Source organism: Scyliorhinus torazame, chromosome 4 (genome assembly GCF_047496885.1).
Source record: "Scyliorhinus torazame isolate Kashiwa2021f chromosome 4, sScyTor2.1, whole genome shotgun sequence".
Taxonomy (NCBI): Eukaryota; Metazoa; Chordata; class Chondrichthyes; order Carcharhiniformes; family Scyliorhinidae; genus Scyliorhinus; species Scyliorhinus torazame.
In genome coordinates this window covers 122,912,424-122,934,065 of record NC_092710.1, presented here as the reverse complement: position 1 = coordinate 122,934,065, position 21,642 = coordinate 122,912,424, and the positions used below count along the sequence as shown (strand labels likewise).

Below are 21,642 nucleotides of genomic sequence, written 5' to 3'. Positions count from 1 at the left end.
CCACTATGGTCTTTGCCTCAAACAGTACCCGTTTCCCCACTAATATAGCCACCCCCCCTGTTCTTTGCGTCTAACCCCGAATGAAACACCCGCCCCACCCATCCTTTGCGTAGTCTGACCTGGTCTATCAGTTTCAAATGCGTCTCCTGCAACATAACCACACCTGCCTTTAATTTCTTTAGGTGTGCGAGTACCCATGTCCTTTTAATCGGCCCGTTCAGCCCTCTCACATTCCACGTGATCAGCCGGGTTGGGGGGCTCTTTACCCCCCCCCCCCCCTTGTCGACTAGCCATCCCCTTTTTTAATCCAGCTCCTCTCCCGGTTCCCACGTAGCCGTATCTCCCCCCGACGGCGCCCTCCCGCCTCGACCACCCCACCCCGTACCAGCTCCCCCTTCTTCCCAGCAGCAGCAACCCAGTTAACCCCCCCCCCGCTAGATCCTTTTCTAGCATAATTGCACCCCCCATGTTGCTCCCAGAAGTCAGCAAACTCTGTCTGACCTCGGCTTCCCCCCGTGACCTCGGCCCCCACTGTGCGAGGCCCCCTCCTTCCTGCTTCCCTGTTCCCGCCATGATTACCATAGCGCGGGAACAAAGCCCGCGTTTCCCACTTGGCCCCACCCCTAATGGCCGGCGCCCACAATTCCTCATCCTCCACCTCCCCCCCCCCCCCTCCCCCACGACATGGGGAAGAGAGAAAAGTTACAGGGTCGCAAGATTAACAACTTGAGAGATCATCCCTTCCCCCTTTTTCCCCCCTTTCACCCCTACGTAATCACCCCACCACTTTGTCCCAAACGTTCTTTTTCTGGCCCGCCTATTCCAGCTGCTCCTCCACAATAAATGTCCATGCCTCTTCTGCCGTCTCAAAGTAGTGGTGCTTCCCTTGGTGTGTGACCCACAGTCTTGCCGGTTGCAACATTCCAAATTTGACCTTCCTTTTGTGAAGCACCGCCTTGGCCCGATTAAAACTCTCCCTCCTTCTCGCCACCTCCGCACTCCAATCTTGATATACGCGGATCACCGCGTTCTCCCACCTACTGTTCCGAGTTTTCTTCGCCCATCTGAGGACCATCTCTCTGTCATTATATCGGAGAAATCTCACCACTATGGCTCGAGGTATTATTTCTCCAGCCCTCGGTCTTCGCGTCATAACTCGATAAGCTCCCTCCACCTCCAACGGGCCCGTCGGGGCCTCCGATCCCATTAACGAGTGAAGCATCGTGCTCACATATGCCCCGACGTCCGCCCCCTCCGCACCTTCGGGAAGACCAAGAATCCTTAAATTCTTCCTCCTCGCATTATTCTCCAACACCTCCAGCCTTTCCACACACCTTTTGTGTTGTGCCTCGTGCATCTCTGTCTTCACCACCAGGCCCTGTATTTCGTCTTCATTTTCAGCGGCCTTTGCCTTCACGACCCGAAGCTCCTGCTCCTGGGTCTTTTGCTCCTCCTTTAGCCCTTCAATCGCCTGTAATATTGGGGCCAGCAGCTCCTTCTTCATCTCCTTTTTAAGTTCTTCCACACAGCGCCGCAGGAACTCTTGTTGGTCAGGGCCCCATACTAGACGGCCACCTTCCGACGCCATCTTGCTTTGTGCTTGCCTTCCTTGCCGCTGCTCTAGAGGATCCTCCGCAATCCGGCCACTTTCCTCTCCTTTTTCCATCTGTGTCCAGGGGGAATTCCCTTCTGGTTTACCGCACAGTGTTTTTAGCCGTTAAAATTGCCGTTGGGGCTCCTATTAAGAGCCCAAAAGTCCGTTCCACCGGGAGCTGCCGAAACGTGCGACTTAGCTGGTCATCGCCGCACCCGGAAGTCCGTGTTGCACCATTTCAAGTGTTGGTGACCTGTATGTGTTCCACGGATCCAGAACACCCAACACATCATGATACCAGGAGTGGTGGGATACTCGCACTTCTTCGATACCTGCAAGTGATCTGCCTTCCGCCAGCATTCCGTCATCCTGCAACATGGACAACATCAGCCCTCCGCCGCCGCTCCGCATCGCCGGCAACCTAGGGGCCAACTGGAAGATATTCAAACAGCGCTTCCAGCTCTTCCTTGAGGCCACAGACAGGGAGGACGCCTCGGACACCAGAAAGATTGCTCTCCACCTCTCCATGGCTGGAGACCATGCCATCCACATTTTCAATTCTCTCACCTTTGCAGATGATGAAGATAAAACAAAGTTCAGGACGGTCCTCCCCAAGTTTGACACTCACTGCAGCGTAGAGGTGAATGAAAGTTTTGAGCGCTACCTGTTCCAACAGCGTTTGCAGGGTAAGGATGAACCTTTCCAATCCTTTCTCACGCACCTCCGCATCCTTGCGCAGTCTTGCAGCTATGGGCCCACCTCTGACTCCATGATATGCGACCAGATCGTTTTTGGTGTTCAGTCGGACCCCCTACAACAGCAGTCCCTCAAAGTAAAGCAGCTCACCCTAGCGACCGCCATTGAGACCTGTGTCTTACACGAAAACGCCACGAGTCGGTATTCCCACATCCAAGTCCAAGTGGCTGAAACGGCGCGGCAAGGTCCCCACGAGGCGGAACGGGTCCAGGGCCTCAGCCTGGATGAGGGCGGCCATTTTGCGCGCTTTCCGCGGACTCCCGGGCTTGTGCACACCAAACGAGGGGACGTCGACGTCGGAGAACGTAATGCGCAGGCGCACAACAAGCACGACCGCATCGCGCATGCGCGGTGGTGCAGCGAACGTGCTGACGCTACGACGTGCGGCAACTGTGGCTCCGCCCATTTAAAGCGGCAATGCCCTGCCAAATATCGACAATGCCTACGATGTGGCAGGCTTGGCCACTATGTTGCCTTCTGCCGAGCAGCTCAGCCTGCCAAGTCATATCGCTTCAGCCAGCTTCGCAGGAATGTCCGGGCAATTCAACCGACGGTCACCGAGTCCGATGCGGACCTCCCACACAGCAGTGACACCGAGGACCCAAAGGCGCATTTTCGTGTCGGTGTTGTGACAAAAAACAGGCTGTCCCCGAAGCAAAGACACCAGCCGCTGTCGGTATACAGCATCGATCCAGATGATGAGTGGTGTGCCACCCTGACGGTCAACCGGTCCCAAATACGATTCCGCCTGGACACTGGTTCCTCCGCCAATCTTATTGCGCGGTCTGACTTCCAAAGCCTTCGTGTCAAACCAGCCATCCTTCCATCGGCCTGCCAGCTATTGGATTATAATGGCAATGTCATTGCTGCTAGCGGCTCATGCCAACTTGAAGTGACGCACAGGTCACGCAAAGCCATCCTTCCTTTTGAAATCATGGGCTCCTCGAAAGCCTCCCTGCTTGGCGTGCAGGCATGCAAGCTGTTTAACATAGTTCAGAGAGTTCACTCTCTCTCTCCTGATGACACGTCTGCCTTTCAGGACACTGACTTCAGACGCAACTCGACGCCATCATCGACCAGCACCACGTCGTCTTCGAAGGCATGGGCACGCTCCCATATACCTACAAGATCTTATTGAAATAGAATGCCATGCCTGTGGTGCACGCACCTCGCAGGGCCCTAGCACCCATTAAGAACCGCCTCAAGCAGCAGCTGCAGGACCTCCAGGACCAAGGAGTGATCTCCAGAGTCACGGAACCAACCGACTGGGTCAGTTCCATGGTATGTGTAAAAAAGCCTTCCGCCGAATTGAGAATTTGTATTAATCCCAAGGATCTGAATCGCAATATCATGAGGGAGCATTATCCAATTCCCAAGCGCGAAGAAGCTCTTCACCAAACTCAACGTCTCCAAAAGGGTTCTGGCAAATCCAGCTCGACAAATCCAGCAGGAAACTGAACATTCAATACCCCCTTTGGCAGATATTGTTACAACAGGATGCCGTTTCAGATCATATCTGCTTCAGACGTGTTCCATAGGATCATGGAACAAATAATGGAAGGCATTGAAGGTGTTTGCATCTATGTCGACGACATAAATCATTTGGTCCACCACCCCGCAGGAGCATGTCAGTCACCTCCAACGGATGTTCAAATGCATACTTGAGCAGGGCCTACGCCTCAACAGGGCCAAATGCTCTTTTGGTCAGACGGAACTCAAGTTCCTCGGGGACCATACCTCCCAGTTGGGTGTGCGGCCAGATGTGGACAAAGTGGCTGCTATCACAGCCATGAAAACGCCAGAGGACAAGAAGGCGGTCCTCCGATTTCTGGGCATGGTCAACTTTTTAGGGAAGTTTATTCCTAACCTCGCCCCTCATACCACGGCACTCAGGAACCTGGTCAGGAAGACGACAGACTTCCAGTGGTTCCTTGCCCACGAGCGCAAATGGAGAGAACTCAAAACCAAACTCACCACGGCCCCGGTCTTAGCTTTCTTTGATCCAGCAAAAGAGACCAAAATTTCGACCGATGCCAGTCAATCCGGCATTGGGGCAGTGCTCCTGCAACACGATGAGGCCTCATCATGGGCCCCCGTTGCATATGCGTCACGCGCCATGACCCCCATGGAACAGCGCTACGCGCAGATAGAGAAGGAGTGCCTGGGCCTTCTGAACGGTGTGGTTAAGTTTCACGATTATGTGTTCGGACTTCCTCAATTCACCGTCGAGACCGACCATCGCCCGCTGGTCAATATAATACAGAAAGACTTGAACGACATTGCACCTCGTCTCCAGCGTATTCTTCTCAAGCTCCGGCGATACGACTTCCAGCTGGTATACACCACAGGCAAAGACCTCATCATTGCTGATGCTCTCTCCAGGGCAGTCAACACTCCGTGTGGCCCAGCGGGATTCGTCTGCCCGGTTGACGCCCATGTGGCCTCCATGGCCTCTAATCCACCTGCCACGGATGAACGTCTCGTCCAAATTTGACGCGAGACGCGACTGACCCTTTGCTACAGCGTGTCATGCGCCACCTAACAGATGGGTGGCTCAAGGGCCAATGCCCTCAGTTCTATAACGTCAGAGATGATCTGGCGGTAGTAGACGGGGTTCTTCTGAAACTGGACCACATTGTCACCCCGCATAGCATGCGCCAGCTCATCTTGGAACAGCTACACGAGGGCCATCTTGGCGTGGAAAAGAGCCACCAATGGGCCCGAGAGGCAGTGTACTGGCCCGGCATTAATGACGACATAGCCAACACACTGCTCAACTGCCGCACTTGTCAGCGCTTCCAGCCGGCCCAACCACGTGAGACCATATAGCCCCATGAGTTGGTCACTTCACCTTGGACCAAGGTGGGCATCGACCTGTTCCATGCGCTGGGAAGAGACTATGTCCTGATTGTGGACTATTTTTCAAATTACCTGGAGGTGATACGGTTGCACGACATCACATCGTCTGCAGTCATCCGTGCCTGTAAGGACACCTTTGCTTGACACGGCATTCCACTCACGGTGATGTCGGAAAATGGCCCCTGCTTCGCAAGCCAGGAATGGTCCAACTTTGCCAGGTGGTGCAATTTTGCACATGTGACATCCAGTCTCCTGTACCCCCAATCCAATGGCAAAGCGGAGAAGGGCGTCCACATAGTCAAACGGCTCCTCTGCAAGGCTGCCGATGCTGGTTCCGCTTTCTACCTCGCCTTGCTGGCCTATTGCTCCGCCCCACTGTCCACGGGCCTGTCGCCAGCCCAGCTGCTCATGGGTTGCACCCTGAGGATGACGGTGCCATCCATTCATGTCCCAGACCTCGACCACGTTCCGGTCCTTCGACGGATGCAGCTGTCTCGGGCACAGCACAAGGCGGCTCATGACTCCCGTGCAGCTGATCTCCCTGCTCTGGCTCCAGATGACAACATCCGCATCCATCTTCCGGATGGTGGCTGGTCTGCAACCCATGTGGTCCTTTGGCAGGTGGCCCCAGCTCGTTCCTGGTTCGTCTACCGGATGGCTCCATCCTGCGCCGCAATTAGAGTACGTTATCCTCCACTTTCGCCTCGCCCTCCTGCTGACCCTGCCATGGACTATGCAGAGATTCCGGTCACTCTGCATCCTCCTCTCTCTGACGCAGTCCAGCCTGCTCCTCAGCCGGCGGCTCCCGACCCACGCTTGAGGCGGTCAACCAGAATTTGTCGCCCACCTCAGAGACTTAATTTGTGAACTTTGTGGACTTGTGGACTTTCAGATTTGTTCAGTTCTTCCGTTTAATCATTTACATGATTTGTATATAGTGTTCATCTCGTTATTCTTGTGACACACTGTTTTTCTGCACCGGGCACCTTCCCATGTAAATAGCTTAGTTTTCATGTACATAGTCCTGTAAATATTTCGCACACACGTAGTCAGGAACATTCACCGTACACTATTTATTGCCACGCAGGTACATTTTTTATAAAAGGGGGAATGTCATAATATACACCAGTATATCATGGTGCAGACACACACTGATGGACACACAGTGGGACCAATCAACACACACAACACCACAGCCAATCACCAGTGAGAGCACACGCACTATAAAGACAGGGGACATCAGAGTTCCCGCTCATTCGAGTAGCAGCAAGCTGGGAGGACAGCGCTCACAGCCTGCAACACAGACATTCACCATGTGCTGAGTGCATCGACTGGTTAGAACAAGGCAAAGGTATTTAGTTAAAGCTAGTATCGTGTTAACCCACAGTCAGAGTATGTTTAAACAGTTAATGATTCAATAAAATAGTGTTGCACTATTTCAAGTGTTGGTGACCTGTATGTGTTCTACGGATCCAGAACACCCAACACATCACTCGTCTGCCTGGAACACGTACTTTTCCCGCTTGAGGGTGGGGGGGGGGGGCGGGGGGGCACAGTGCTGGAGAATCGTCGTAGGACTTCCTCCAGGTTTGCCAGATGTTGTTTTTCAGTGGACCCGGTGATTAACACATCATCTAAGTACACTGTCACTGAGGCAGCCCCAGAAGGATATTTTTCATTACACACTAGAAACCGGCACATGGTGATGAGACTCCAAAAGGCGGGTGGGTGTATTTATACAGGCCCTTATGGGTATTGATAGTTACGTATTTTCTGGATGCCCTGTCAAACTCTAGTTGAAGGCATGCGAGGCTCATATCAAGCTTTAGAAAAGTGTGGCCCCCTGCCTGCTTTGCATAAAGGTCTTTGATGCATGCCATTGGGGTACCTTTCTCGATGGGAGACTCTGTTAAGAGTTAATTTATAGTCACTGCAAAAAGGAACCGACTTGTCGGGCTTGAGGACCAGGACTACTGACATGGTCCATTCTGTAAATTGCATCATGCCTATGATGCCAAGATTCTTCAACCGCTCGCTTTCGGACTCCACTCTGATGAGCAAGAGATAGGGGACCGGTTGTGCCCTGAAATACTTAGGGCATTGGCGTCTACGTAGATTTTTTGCAATCCCTAGAGGTTCCTCTGTATACGTGGCCAACCTGGCCCTGTTGTCTCACAGGCCCAGTGGCACGATGCCCGTTCAGAGGTGCCAAAAGTCTGTCTCCCAATAATGGAGACGGTGGCTCCTGTGTCCATTTCCAGGGAATGACCATTGACCTGGAGTTTGATTTTAATTGGGGCAACCTTGGGGGCGGTGATACAGTTTAACTGTATCATTTTGTCCTGTTCAGGCTGGTGAATTTGTAAGGCCTGGGCCTGAAGTGGCTTTGGCTTCTGGCCTGGGCAGCATGCGTACTGTTGATTCTGGCAGCCTTGCCTTGGGAGTGTCCTTCGACCCCAGGTACAGCTACTGTTCCCTGAAGTCCTCTGGGGAAGCATCCCTAATATTTCTGGGATTTCTCAGCCATCCATCCATATTCTTGAGTGCTGTGACTGAGTGGCGAACAGCCGGTGGGTGGGGCACATGAGTGTTCTCGACTGGGAAACTTTTTTCTATCCAGGCGTTGCCCTACACTGAGTTTCCTATCGTCCATTGTCCCTTGAAGCTCCTGGACTCTTTTATCAGCATTCTCCATGGACAATGGCAGCTCTATGGCTCTTTTAGGTTCTTGGGTGGGTTCTGCTCATAGCTTTCTCTGTGTTGTGACATTGTTTATCGCACTTACCAATCGGTCCCGTAGCATCTCAGGAAGGATGGCCCATACTCGTAGTTCCCCCAATTTCCTGAGCCTGGTCAAGAATTCCATCACAGTTTCTCCAGCTGTGTTAAATATATATCGCTGGAGAATTATTAATAGTCTTGGGTCATAGTGGTTTGCCACTAACTCTACCAGTTCATTAAAGGTTTCTGAGTCTTGGGCTGCTCGGTACATCAAACTCAAAATGATGCTGAACTTCAGTCTCCGTAAATAGTCAGAAGGATTACCTTATGCCGGTCGTCACCTTCTATGTCGTCAGCACTAAAAATGCGCATTCTTTCAGCATATTGGGGCCAGTCCTCTACTCCTGCACCATGTGGCTCACGCTATCCGAATAGGGGCATTTTCGGGTTATCCTCGCACTTCGTTCCTTACCAGAGTTTCAAGGAAGGCTGGTCAGAATCTTGTAATTTATTCTCGTTGCCTACGTGGTAATCTAGGAGACATGAGGAAGAAGGCTAAGAAGTAGGTTTGTTTACCGCGGTGTACAACACAAATGTCCCAGGCCAGACATTTCAGGACGGATTTCAGGACATCAGAGAACGGAAAAATGGGCAGAAGCGTGGCAGGTGGAATTGAAAAATTGTGAAGTAACACACTTTAACTGAACTAATGTGGAAAGGCAGTATACCATAAATTGCCCAATTTCGAAATGTGCAAACGAGCATAGTGATCTTGGTGACCATATACACAAATCCATAAAGGTGCCAGGGCAAGTTAAGGAGTGGTTGATAAAGTATACAAAATACTTGGGTTTATAAGTAGTCTTAAAATAAGCAAAGAGATCAATCTCGGACTTTGTAAATCTCTGGTTAGGCTCACTTCCAATATTGTGAACAATTCTGTACAGCACACTGCAGGAAAGATGCAAAGGCCTTACAACTGGTACAGAGGAGATTTGCCAAGATATTACCAGGGTTGAGTGACTTACATTATTGGATGAGGTTGGAAGAGTTGGGACTCTTCTCCCTGGAACAGACAACGTTCAGAGGTGACCTAACAGAGATCTTGATGGTTTTCTCTCTCTATTCTATCCTCTTGAGGGAGTGACTAACAATGAGAGGTCATAGATTTAAAATTATTGGCAAGAGATCGGGAGGGCAAATGAGAAAAAATGTTGTTCACTCAGCTGTCGAGATCTAGAATGCTCTACCTGAAAAATGGCGGAAGCCAATTTCACAAATGACTTTAAAAGGGAATTGGAAAAGTTCTTGAGGATGAGGAATCTGCAGAAAAAAGCAATTAGGTGAGGCTAAGCATGACTTTCAAAGAGCTAGAACAGGGTGATGGGCCAAATGGCCTCCGGTGCTGTACGTTTCTATGATTATTTTTCAGCATCTGGAAACTGACTGTGTACACCAATGTACCTAATAAATGGTTCTGTATAGTTTTTTTTAAAAAGTTGGTTATGTTAAATCAGGTTACTTGCAGGTGCTGGACATACTCATTAAAATTGCTGACGTTCTGTAACATATCCATTTTCAGCGGTTTTACTATCGTTACTAAGTTACTACCATATGCGTGTGTGCATTGTACATATGTACATCAAGCAATATTTTTAAAGGAAAACTTTCTTTGAAAATGGCGTTCTAAAGCACTGCCCAAATTTCACTGGAGCAACGTGACATTCAGTGATGTGAAAGTTAGTTTGAACAGATACTGTGGGCAGTTCTGAAAACGTGTGCAATTTGTGCCCAGATTGTGTCCAAAGTGGAAACGCCTGGTCACTGTCCGTATTCAGGGACAAACATTCCTTTTCAATTCTTTATAATCTAGATATAAATAGGAAACTAATCTTACAATAATTGGCATCTAAAACTGTGTCCTGTGCAGCAGGGGCATTCAATTTCAGTATTCCATTTTCGTCCAGATTGAGAAAATGCTCATATCAGTGCCAGTCCAGATTTCTCTAGTTGGTGAAGATTTTCACAGCAATTCTAACAAAATTACTTTTCTATTAAAGAAAGAGTAGAGTTGTTTTAGCTGTTTGGAATTGCAGTCAGTATCATTTTGAGAGATTTGTGTTTCCTGTTGTTTTGCATTTATTGAGCAATTCCACTCCTTACAATTTGAAGAAGTTTGGCGTAACATTAAACTTTTCAAACAACCTCTTTGGTTAGTTTGGTTCTTAACATGTGACCCTTAAACTCTGAGCTGGTTTGGAGCATGGTGGGTGATGTTCATTTCGCTACCACCCGGTTTGTGTCATGCAGGCCTGTCCAACGCCCGAAATGCAGGCTGGGTGCGGCCTGCTCAGCCCCTTGGTGTGACCTCCGGAGCCACTTTTCAAAATTCCAGTCAAACAGGTATGCTTGGATGGGAGATTCTGCATGGAACTACTCCTCGTATCATAGGCTTTCTGTGGATAGCCCCATGTGGGAGAGAAACAGTGGCAGCTTCCCTTGCAGTTGCTTCTCCACATTGAGTTCAAACAACGTTGCTTTTCCTACCATGGTGAAAATTTGAACAAAGGTTATTTATGCCGCAGGGTAGATTTTTATATGTTGTGGAGGAGCTTTTTAAGCAGCGAGGAAGCAGAATATAGATTTTATATTGGTTGAAATGAATGACAGAAAACCCTGACCTCCATTTCTAAATTCATGATGTGCACTTGTGGTTGAATAAAATCATCAGTTTTTATAAAGGTGTCTCAAACTCAGTCGCTCATAGATCACATTCAGCTGCCAGCCTGATGCCAGCTGCGTTGGTAGTGAGGATGTTACACGTTGTCCCGGTGTGTCTGGACTAGATGAGGGAAACATTAGCTCAGGTTTGACTACCCAGTGAACCCACCAGTGAAGTGCATGTTTGCGGGGGTAGAGTGAGGACCTTTGGGAATTGGCCAGCCCATGTGCGTCTCTCTGTACCTGGGTGTGAGTCAGCACCCCTCAGGAAATTGGAGGAGGTAATTGGCTAACAAAGGGAACAACTGAAAACAAAACAAAAAATACTGGTCAATCTCAGCAGGTCTGACAGCATCTGGGGAGAGAGAAGAGAGCTCTTTGACAAACAGTCATTCAGACTCGAAACGTTAGCTCCCTTCTCTCTCCACAGATGCTGTCAGACCTGCTGAGATTATCCAGTATTTTCTGTTTTTGTTTCAGATTCCAGCATCCGCCGTAATTTGCTTTTAAGCTGCAATTTAATTTTTGCAAAATACACAAGCTCAGCGCCATCTACTGATTCACCAGTTTTTGTGCATTTCCAGAAAGAATATTCTGTCTGATGGCCCTGCTCAGAACATTTGGAAGCTACAACACTGGAAAGAAGATTGCACATAATGCACATATTTATTGGAAGCAGCTGTGTGACATGAAAGGGAATGACTATTGTGATGATAGACAGACTATCATTTGTATATAATATGAGTAGTTCATCATCACTGTAAATTCTATGATCTATGATCTGCATGTGTATTATAAGTTAAATGTTTTACTGTTGTAGTTCTAGCATCCGCCCAGCAGGTGGGGCGAGTACAGAGTCCCGGGACCCATTTGCACCATGTGGTCCTTCGGAAGATGTTTGTGAGGAGTTGATAGCAGTCAAATATTAGAGCAGCTCTGTTGTATCTTAGTGTAAGTTAGTGTTAGACATTTATTTCCAACTTTATTCATCTTAGACACTTTAGTTATTTGTTTCTGTAGTGTTAGTAATAAATAACTTTGTTTATAGAACAAAGTCTAATGTTCTTTGTTCACACGGCAATATCGAGATTCCACATCAGCCCAATCAAAGGGCATTACAACTATGACAAAATGGTCACTGTGAGACGCAGGATAGGTTGCTGTCAGCGAGCTTGTCAACTTCTTTCTGTGCCACGAGCAGGAGATTTTGTCTCCAGCCTTGTACGGTTCCAAGTAGTTGGGGTTTAAAATGAAGACTGTTCTTTTTCATTAATATTAAATGTGAAATTAGAGACATTCCACTTGGCTGAGGCAGATTGGATAGCTGTGCTGTTGACAAGCAAATGACCTTTGACGGGAAAGAAGCATTGATAATGTTAATGGATATAGAATGTGTCGCACAAGGATAATTGGAAGTGGTGGAAAATGTCAATGCAATTACGAGCTATTGGTTCCATTGTCTACAGCATTGCTAAGATTGTTAACTATTTGTTTGCTCGACACTTGTTATATGAATGAATTTAAGTGGGATAAGTACCAGCTTTCAAGGTTTTAATCTGGCGTCGCGTTTTGTGGCGTTTCACTCACTGGGAGTGATTTTGCCGGAAGGTGGGATTGATGCTGGAGGAGGGAAAGTTCACCTGCTGGTGGTGCCTGAGGTCCAGAGAGCTTCTAGCTCCTGGCCTCATTCTCAGAATGTAGTATGAGCTGCTGCCCAAAATTTGTGAGAATAACTCCCTGGCCAGTGAGAGGAAGGATGAACTCGAGTGGCAGGAAGCCATCGGCAGCTGCTCAATGGAACAGTCCTCAGCAGTCAGGTGACTCGATTGGAGGAGGTGGATAATAATCATGGTGGTGGAAAGGAGCGTGTAAATCCCAAGGAAGATCAGCCCTTCGGTCTTCCTGCGAGGCAGAGAAGGCCACGTCTCCCCCTGGCCCAGAGGCAACCTTCAAAAACAAAAATTAAACTTATCTGAGTCTCTGCTGACCCTCGATCCAGCCCATCTACCTATTATCCACCAAACTCATCATTTAAGATTATACAGTCGAATAGTTAAAAAGTTTGCCAACACACACTGGCAGTTCAATGATAAGTGATGGGTACAAGAATGAAGTATAGGCAGTAGGTGCTACATTTGGTTCCGTGCTCCAAGTAAATGAACTAATGCCTTCAGGAGATGAGTATTGGCAATTCATTTACAAGCTGTTGACCCTCAACTGTATGTTACCCTCACCTCAGCTGATCTCTGCAGATACTCACTTTCAACATTAGGTGTTGGATAACAGCCATGAGCAGGAACCCGGGCTTATTTTCCTTTCTTCACCAATAAATATTGAAGCTAATTGCAGCACTGCACACCCCACCCTATCTCACCCGAGATCAGTGTGCCTATGAACAAACTTCTTGTATATAAATATGCTGATTGCACGAGCGCAATGCACTACTGAATGTTTCACTCTTAATTACATTGAATTGATACTTTTACGGGGGAATTGCTAACTTTCACTTTCTTTGGTTTATGACTGTTGCAGCTCACTGATGTAACTGGAGCACTGAACAGGGATCAGAATCAAAGCCAAAAGGAATCTGAGAGGCCACGACTGCCAAACACTGACTCCAGCCAAGAAGCCTTGGTGATATTGGAAGAGGAGCTGGAGAAAGCTGTCAAAACCAGCATAACAAAGGTGTGAAACACTCTTACTTGATACAAAACCCTGCAACTGAACAATTATTTGAGATTGTAACAATACAACACACAATGTGACATCGGCATAAAGTTGCTGCAGTGCGTTAAAAGAAAATCAAGTTAAGAAAGGGCAATTTGCGCTCATTAAGCCCAGTTCTTTCACAGGATTTGCACGCTGGATATTATCCAGTTAATTCAGCTCACGGCTTTTGCTTAGCAAAACCACAGAAACATCCCTCTTCATTTAACCCTTGGGTTACTCTCCACAAATTATATTACAGGAATTAATCATCATCTTTTGGTTGAAATCTGCAGTGCTTATCCATTCTGCTATGGTTGGGAATGTTGGTGGGGGAAAGATTATAATCACTTGTTAAATGTGGCCCTTTATTTTTTTACTCGTCGCCCTGGTTAAATACTTTCTTTGCATTGACATTATTTGTGGCTTTTCAACATTTCAAAGATTGGCCACCATTTATAAGCTTCCTCCCAACACTTCAACCTCTATTAATCCATACCTCCCCCCTCCAAGCCTTACTCCCCCTAATCCCACAGTGGCAGGGGAAGGTCTGGAGGTTAAAGGGTTTGGGAATGGTGGCAGCAATCTGCAGCCTTTTCTATGTTGGTGGATCGGTGGTAGAATTAATTAACATAGTTGAATGGGCTCTTGGGTGCAAAGGCACCTAATTTAAAATGTGTTGCTGTTGTGCGCATTCCCAGGGGCCAATAAACCCAGCAGTGAAATGGGGGCAGAGCTGCTGTCTTTAAAAGATAAGTGTCCGTTTCAGCACCCCTTGTTTGTGCTGAAGAGATTTGTCCCCTGGCCACTTCGGAGCTAAAATAAAAATGTTAGTTTAGCCCGTCAGCAACTTGTGCCCTCTGCCCTGCTGGGCTCTTTGGCTGAATTTTGGCTTCACCTACCCCCTACCTCCATCCCCATAAATGTTTTGTTCACTTCCTCGCCAAAAGCTGGTTTGTGTAGGCAGGGCGAGTGAGACTCTGTACTGAAACCTGTATCCCTCAATCCTGAGACGATGAGCCCACTGACAACAACCTGTAACTGGGTTATTGACCCTGGCAATAACCGTATTCCCCGAAGTGATCTCCTGTCTTTTCCGCACAGCCGGTCAGTGGGCTGGGTTCGCAATCCATGAAGGCGGTGGATGTACTGGCAATTTTGTGGAACCTACCAGTCTGCTGGCATGTTCTTGCCTTCAGCATACTTTGAGGGGGGTGGGTGGGCAACTGCCACCCGTCACCAGAGTCGGCAAGCCAGTTCATTTTTTTGAAATAAATTTAGAGTACCCAATTATTTTGTTTTCCAAGTAAGGGGCAATTTAGCGTGTCCAATCCACCTACCTGCACATCTTTGGGTTGTGGGGGTGAGGCCCACGCAGACATGGGGAGAATGTGCAAACTCCACATGGACAGTGACCCGGGGCTGGGATCGAACCCGGGTCCTCGGATCTGTGAGGCAGCAGTGCTAACCACTGCGCCACCGTGCCGCACCTGCCAGTTAGGATAATTAAAGTGCACTTTTTACACGCCATTTGGAATTTTCCAGACTGCAGACAGACACCCCCCCAGCTGAGGGTGAAGTCAGGCAGATGGAAGGATGTGGATTCCTGGCGGCAGGCCAGGGTTAGAACAAAGAACAAAGAAAAGTACAGCACAAGAACAGGCCCTTCAGCCCTCCAAGCCTGCGCCGACCATGCTACCCATCTAAACTAAAATCTTCTACACTTCCGGGCTCCATATCCCTCTATTCCCATCCTATTCATGTATTTCTCAAGATGCCCCTTAAACGTCACTATCGTCCCTGCTTCCACCACCTCCTCTGGCAGCGAGTTCCAGGCACCCACTACACTCTGTGTAAAAAACTTGCCTCGCACATCTTCTCTAAACCTTGCCCCTCGCACCTTAAACCTATGCCCCCTAGTAATTGACCCCTCTACCCTGGGAAAAAGCCTCTGACTATCCACTCTGTCTGTGCCCCTCATAATTTTGTAGACCTCTATCAGGTCGCCCCTCAACCTTCTTCGTTCCAGTGAGAACAAACCAAGTTTATTCAACCTAAATTGATTGTCGCCAATTCCTATTTAAATATCCCCCGTCTCCCGCAGCCACAACTCCAGCCACAGGCTTTCCTGTGGTGGGATTCCCCCCCCTCCTTCGGAGGATGCCCCTATCTTACCATTCTGCCATCTTTGCAGGTGCGGCTGCCGATGCCCACAGCCTCGCCTTAATCGGACAGGGCACCCGGCGTTGGCCTCTTAATTGGCGGCCTCTTTCAAAATCTCCATCGGGATCCCTTTGCCAGCATTTCCAGGTTTCTAAATGGGCAATTCCTGGATTCTCCGCTCCCGCGCCGGTTTGGAGAATCGCCTGGGTCGCGAAATTTTCCCGCGACGCCGGTCCGACGCCCTCCCGCGATTCACGGAAGCGGCCAGATCGGCACATTCGCGTTTTGCGCGGCGGGGTCCAGTGAATCGCCCGAGACAGCCAAAATGGCGATTCACCCGTACCCCCGCGATTCTCACTGCCAGGTGGGCCGAGCGGCCTGCCCAAAACGGCAGGTTCCCCCCGGCGCCGTCCACACCTGGTCGCTGCCGACGGGAACAGCGCGGGAACGCTGGGGGGGGCGGCCTGCGGGGGGGGGGATCCTGCACCGGGGAGGGGACTCAAATGGGGTCTGGGGTGGGCACCGATTGTCGGGCCGGCCTCTCTGACGGAGGACCTCCTTTCTTCCGCAGCCCCGCAAGATCCGTCAGACATCTTCTTGCGGGGCGGACTCGGAGAGGACGGCAACCACGCATGCGCGGGTGACGCCAGTTATGCGGCGCCGGCCGCGTCATGTATGCGGCGCCGCCTTTACAGGGTGCCAAGGCCTGGTGCGCGTAAATGACGTGGCGCCGCTCCTAGCCCATTATCGGGCGCTGAATCGGTCGGGATAGGGGCCGTTTCGTGACGTCGTGAACCTCGACGGCGTTCACGACGGTGCAAACACTCTGCCTCCATTTCGGAGAATCCCGCCCAGTGTGTTTGGGCTAACACAAATACATTTATTTACAGATAGGATCGCTCTTAAACAAGGCAAATATTCAAACCGTGAATTGCAGCAGGATGCTTACAGCATAATGCTTTAAAACATTAAAGTCGGAATCAGTGGACTAGAGATTACAATGTTCTTTGCTAGACGTATTTTTCATTAACATATTTTGTAACATGATGGAGTTTTGAGTAAAAGTCTTTGTCGACCTTCATGATGTGATCGTAAAGATGGATTAAGCAAGGTTCCTGCTCAGTTAACAAATGACAGCCCATTCAGGATTGAGCAGAGAATATAGTCATTTATTTTGAACACAAGTCTGTCATGACTCAGACTACTTTTGAAGGATTGGCAGTGACCTGAGATTTCAACAGGATCCTACACGCTGCGAGCAAGCTTTTAATTACGATTTTAATTAGGTACGATATTCTGGATATTTCAGACATTAATGGATATGTCTGGAGCTGAGTGCAGCCGTCAGTGTTGTACGTTCCAAACGGACAATGTTGCTCAGTGGATACCCTGAAAATCGGCTCGATTAAGTTATCTTTCTCTCAAACAATTTCCTTTATAGATGGACCATGAGCGATAATGGGAGGCTTCACTTTTCAGGCAAATATGGAAGATTGATAAATGACCTCTAACGGTTTCACTGAACCCATGGGCTCAGATACATTAATACTTTAAAGATATACAGTCCATGCCTAAATAGCCTTTGAATTAATTAGCCTCTGAATCCAGGCACCATGGGGCAGCTCTCAGATTTGACTTGGACAGTTTTGGCTGATTGCCTCACTGCCAGTGGCTGTCAGCTAAATCATGGGGACTGCAGGAGGACGAAGAGTGGGAGAGGAAGTACTTGCAAGCCATCTGGAGTGCTGTGCAGTGGTGACGGGTTGTATTGCTTCTCTGCACAAAAGTAAATCAAAAATGTACCCTCTTTGGTGAAGCCAAATAACCAGTTTTTCAGAGAGATCCTTCAATTGCCTCACTGCCAGTGGCCATCAAAATGCCTGGGTCACCAGCTCACCCATCACCCCCACCCGGTTCTCTGTCTTTCCTGAGGTTGCTCTGCCAAGAGAGAATGAGAAATGGCTTTAGTAGAGATTGGGGATGGGCAGCTTTGTGGAGGGTGACAGAGAGATGTGGCTTTTGAGAAGGCAATGGAAATGAGTGTCAGTGTAGATATTGGCTGTTCAGATGAGGATGTGAGGAGGAGTTTGGGGACAGAGAAATGAGCAGCACTGTAAGGGTGCTGTACAGGAGAATGCTGGAAAAGTCAGAGCTTGGGAGTTGACAGCCAGCAGTGTTATGCCACTTGCCTTTCTTGCTCCATTGAATCCCCTCCTCCGCCTCCCCCCCCCAAGATTGGAGGGGCCACAATTGTGTTGCTAACTTTGCCACAGATGCCAGCTTTGGCCTCTTCCTCCCCTCCTTGGGAAACATCACTTCACTGCAGTCCCTCAGACCCCACAGCAGCACCTCCAGGTGAGAGAGAGAGAGAAAGGCAGAGATGCTGAGGAAATGCTTTCTCAGGCCCTCATCTCCATTCCTCATGTTGTGCCATCCTCGGGAATCCTTGTCCAGTTCAACTACTCTGACCTCTGCTCGGGGTAGAAATCCTTTCCTTCAACGGCATCGATATTTTGTTCTGCACACCATCTCTGGAGAAGGATATTGATTCTGTGTCTCGTTCCTAACCCACTACAGACCCCACCATTTTGGCTGGGTCAATCAGTTGAAAATTCCATCCAATATCTTATTTCTTTCAAAAACTGAAAGTGGTACATGCGGGTGGGGGTTGGGAATTCTAGTGGAGGGGAGGTGGTAGCAATGTGTCTTTCATAAAAATGTACTGCCTCGGGGATTTTATATCAAGTGGATTTTGCTCAAACGCACCATTTGGCAAGTGGGCTGTATCTTGCAATGAGGTGGTGTATTTCTATACTCGGGCATATTGCTTGTTTGGAAATTACAGTGGCCCATAACTTTCGAGTTCCCCAGCGTCGCATTTAGGAGGTACCCCTATTATTTGCTGGGAATCCCTCGAGGACGTTCTCACGTATGGGCCGACCTGGCAATTGCTCAGAAATGCTAACTTCCTCTGGATAATTATGTGGGGCTGGGAACCATCCGACAGAAGCGATTTTAATCGCTGACTTTGGATAGTTCTGCCAGTTTCACCCTGATAGTTACTGTGAAAGAGATAGAAGGAAAACCAAACTTCCAACTTCAGAGTAACTATTGGAAAAATCAGGACTCAGTCTCGCACAGGACACCCTGCACGCATATGACCCTCTGAGGGGACCCATCACACCACACCCCCGCCCCCCGACCTGATTTCCCCTACCTCCCGCCCAACCCGAATGGCCCACCATACCCCCAGCCAACAATTCTCTCCCAGTGAGACTTGGTCCAAACCCCCCCCCCCCCGCTCTCCGTCCCCCCTCTCTCCCCCCCCCCCTTTTGCCCTGCACCCCTCCGCCCCGCACCCCTCCACTGGACTAAGCCCTCTTCCTCCCTCCCGGACTGAATCCCCCCTCTGGACTGAATCACCACCAGATTGACCTCCCTTGCCAGCCTGACCCCCCTTCCTCCCCATCGGACTGACCCTCCACCCGGACTGAACTCCCTCCCTCCCGGACTGATGCCCCTCCTGGTCTGAGCCCCCTCCATCGCTCTCGGACTCACCCACCCCACCCCCAACCCCAACCATCACCCCACAACTGGGCCTGAACTGCAACCCCCCCCCCCCCCCCCCCCCACTCCCCAAACCATTACCGGATCCACTTTGCCACTCTCTGGAAGTCACGGGCTGATGACAATCAAAGAATGGACTAAAAAGGAGCTTAAAGATTCCTTACCTCGATTTCTCATGGGAGGATAAAATCAGGAAGATTCCATCCCGCACCAATTGAATCTTTTTAAAATATAAATTTAGAATATCCAATTCTTATTTTTCCAGTTTAGTAGCAATTTAGCGTAGCCAATCCTCCTACCTTGGCACTGATTGGACCTTAGCTACTCTGTTGAACAATGTGCTATTGTCGGACTCAGTTAGGAATGGGATTGTATTCGACTTGAATCCCCATTCCCTCACAGCGGTTAAAAAGGCTTCTGGACATCAGCTGTTCCCATGCTAAGGAATATTACTTCTCCAATCTTGTCTAATCCCCCTAGTGCAAACCGCATGGTTTCACAAAACAATGTAAGGAGAAACATCTGATTGATTCAATGAATCCAATATCTAAAGCACAGCAAGCAAAGGGTGCATTATTTGACAGCTGTTGGACATCGTGCATATGCTAATGAGGGACATATCTTTAAGGATCCCAAGGTAAAATTAGCCAGCACTGCAGGAGCTTCAGGCTTTTCAACGAATTCCTCGGCTTCACCAACAAAGTAAGCTTTTATGTTATTTTCATGGAGAGGAGGAATGCTCCTTTTCATTCCACAGCCCTTTGGATGGTTGCTGTGTGTCTGTGCACACCTTCCCTCCCTTTCACTTCAACGACCCACCACCTCCCAGATTTAGCCGAGATTCAGTGAGGGAGTGGTCAAGATTACCCTGGTCAAATCGCTGAGCTGTCTCTGGAAGGTACTGAGCTAATCCATGGTCTAGTGCTTGATGCACAATCAATTACTCTTGAGACAAGGTGAATCATAACTAATAGACTTTAATCAGCTAGAACTGTACCCAGCAGCTTCGATACAGAAAGTGAAGGCTGCGGGGACAGCATTGGTTCTTATGCTCCGCCTCTCAGGGCGGAGCTATGTACATTAGCCAATGGTAGACTCCTAGGTCTAGCCAATGGTCATCCACCTCTCAGGTACTGCAATACCTGGTATTACCACATTCAGCCCCTGTTAAAAAAGAACCCAGCGGGGTGATGGCCAGCGTTAATGTCACCTTTCGCATGGTAGGACCAGGTATGGAGGTACCCTGATGTCGAGGGTAACAGAAAAGTGTTTATGGTGCAGCAATCAGTCGATCGGGTGGCCTGGTCATCCTTCTGGAGCATCTGGGCTTCGGCGATGATCCTGGTGGGGGCCCCGGCGGTTGCGACTCCGGGAACGTGGTGTCTTCCTCCCAGGCAGCTTCGTCACCCCTAGGTGGCGCTGTTGGGGCGGAAAGTGGGCAGGGGGAGGGGCGCCTGTAGGGGGCGTTGGTGCCTGTTCGGCGCTGGGTAGGGGCGGCGGCAGTACTGACCCTCCGGTCAGGTGCTGCGGGGAGGGTGGGGGTGGGGGCAATGGTGCGGGTGCGCGTGGGGCTCTGGTGGGCGCCAGGTCCTGAAGGGAGACCGTGTCTTGGCGGCCGTCGGGGAATGCTACGTAGGCGTACTAGGGGTTGGCATGCAGCAGGTGGAACCTCTCGACCAACGGGTCCAACTTGTGCGCCCTCACATGTTTCCACAGCAGGACGGGTCCGGGTGTCGCTAGCCAGGTTGGGAGCGAGGTCCCGGAGGAGGACTTCCTGGGGAAAACAAGGAGACGTTCGTGAGGTGTCTGGTTTGTGGTAGTACAGAGCAGCGACCGGATGGAGTGAAGGGCCACCGGGAAGACTTCTTGCCAGCGGGAGACTGGGAGATTCCTGGACCGCAGGGCCAGCAGGATGGTCTTCCAGACCGTTCCGTTCTCCCTTTTTACCTGCCCGTTTCCCCGGGGGTTGTAACTGGTCATCCTGCTGGAGGCGATGCCTTTGCTGAGCAGGAATTGCTGCAGTTCGTCGCTCGGGGGGTGAGGGGACACAGTGATAGAGAGACGGGGCAGTGAAGGGGTGGGCTACGAGGTGCTGGGGAGGGGGCTCTGACCAGTTGGGACCATTTCTGTGAGCGTACTGCCCCAGGGCAGCACGGTAGCATTGTGGATAGCACAATTGCTTCACAGCTCCAGGGTCCCAGGTTCGATTCCCGGCTTGAGTCACTGTCTGTGCGGAGTCTGCACGTCCTCCCCGTGTGTGCGTGGGTTTCCTCCGGGTGCTCCGGTTTCCTCCCACAGTCCAAAGATGTGCAGGTTAGGTGGATTGGCCATGATAAATTGCCCTTAGTGTCCAAAATAGCCCTTAGTGTTGGGTGGGGTTACTGGGTTATGGGGATAGGGTGGAGGTGTTGACCTTGGGTAGGGTGCTCTTTCCAAGAGCCGGTGCAGACTCGATGGGCCGAATGGCCTCCTTCTGCACTGTAAATTCTATGAATGATAAAGGAGGACCCCCTATCACTGTGAATGTATGCGGGGAAACCGAACAGTGTAAAGAT

At 49.8% G+C, this 21,642-nt stretch overlaps 1 protein-coding gene across 8 annotated transcripts in view; it reads left to right on the top strand.

Annotated features, from left to right (window-relative positions):
• The window catches only part of mlip (muscular LMNA-interacting protein), a 354,543-nt gene that overhangs the window by 324,275 nt on the left and 8,626 nt on the right, over positions 1-21,642 (top strand). For all 8 annotated transcript variants that reach the window (XM_072498569.1, XM_072498570.1, XM_072498573.1 and 5 more), the window contains one exon: positions 13,184-13,336. In XM_072498569.1, the coding sequence (XP_072354670.1) occupies positions 13,184-13,336 (153 nt within the window). The remainder of the gene's footprint in view (positions 1-13,183; positions 13,337-21,642) is intronic.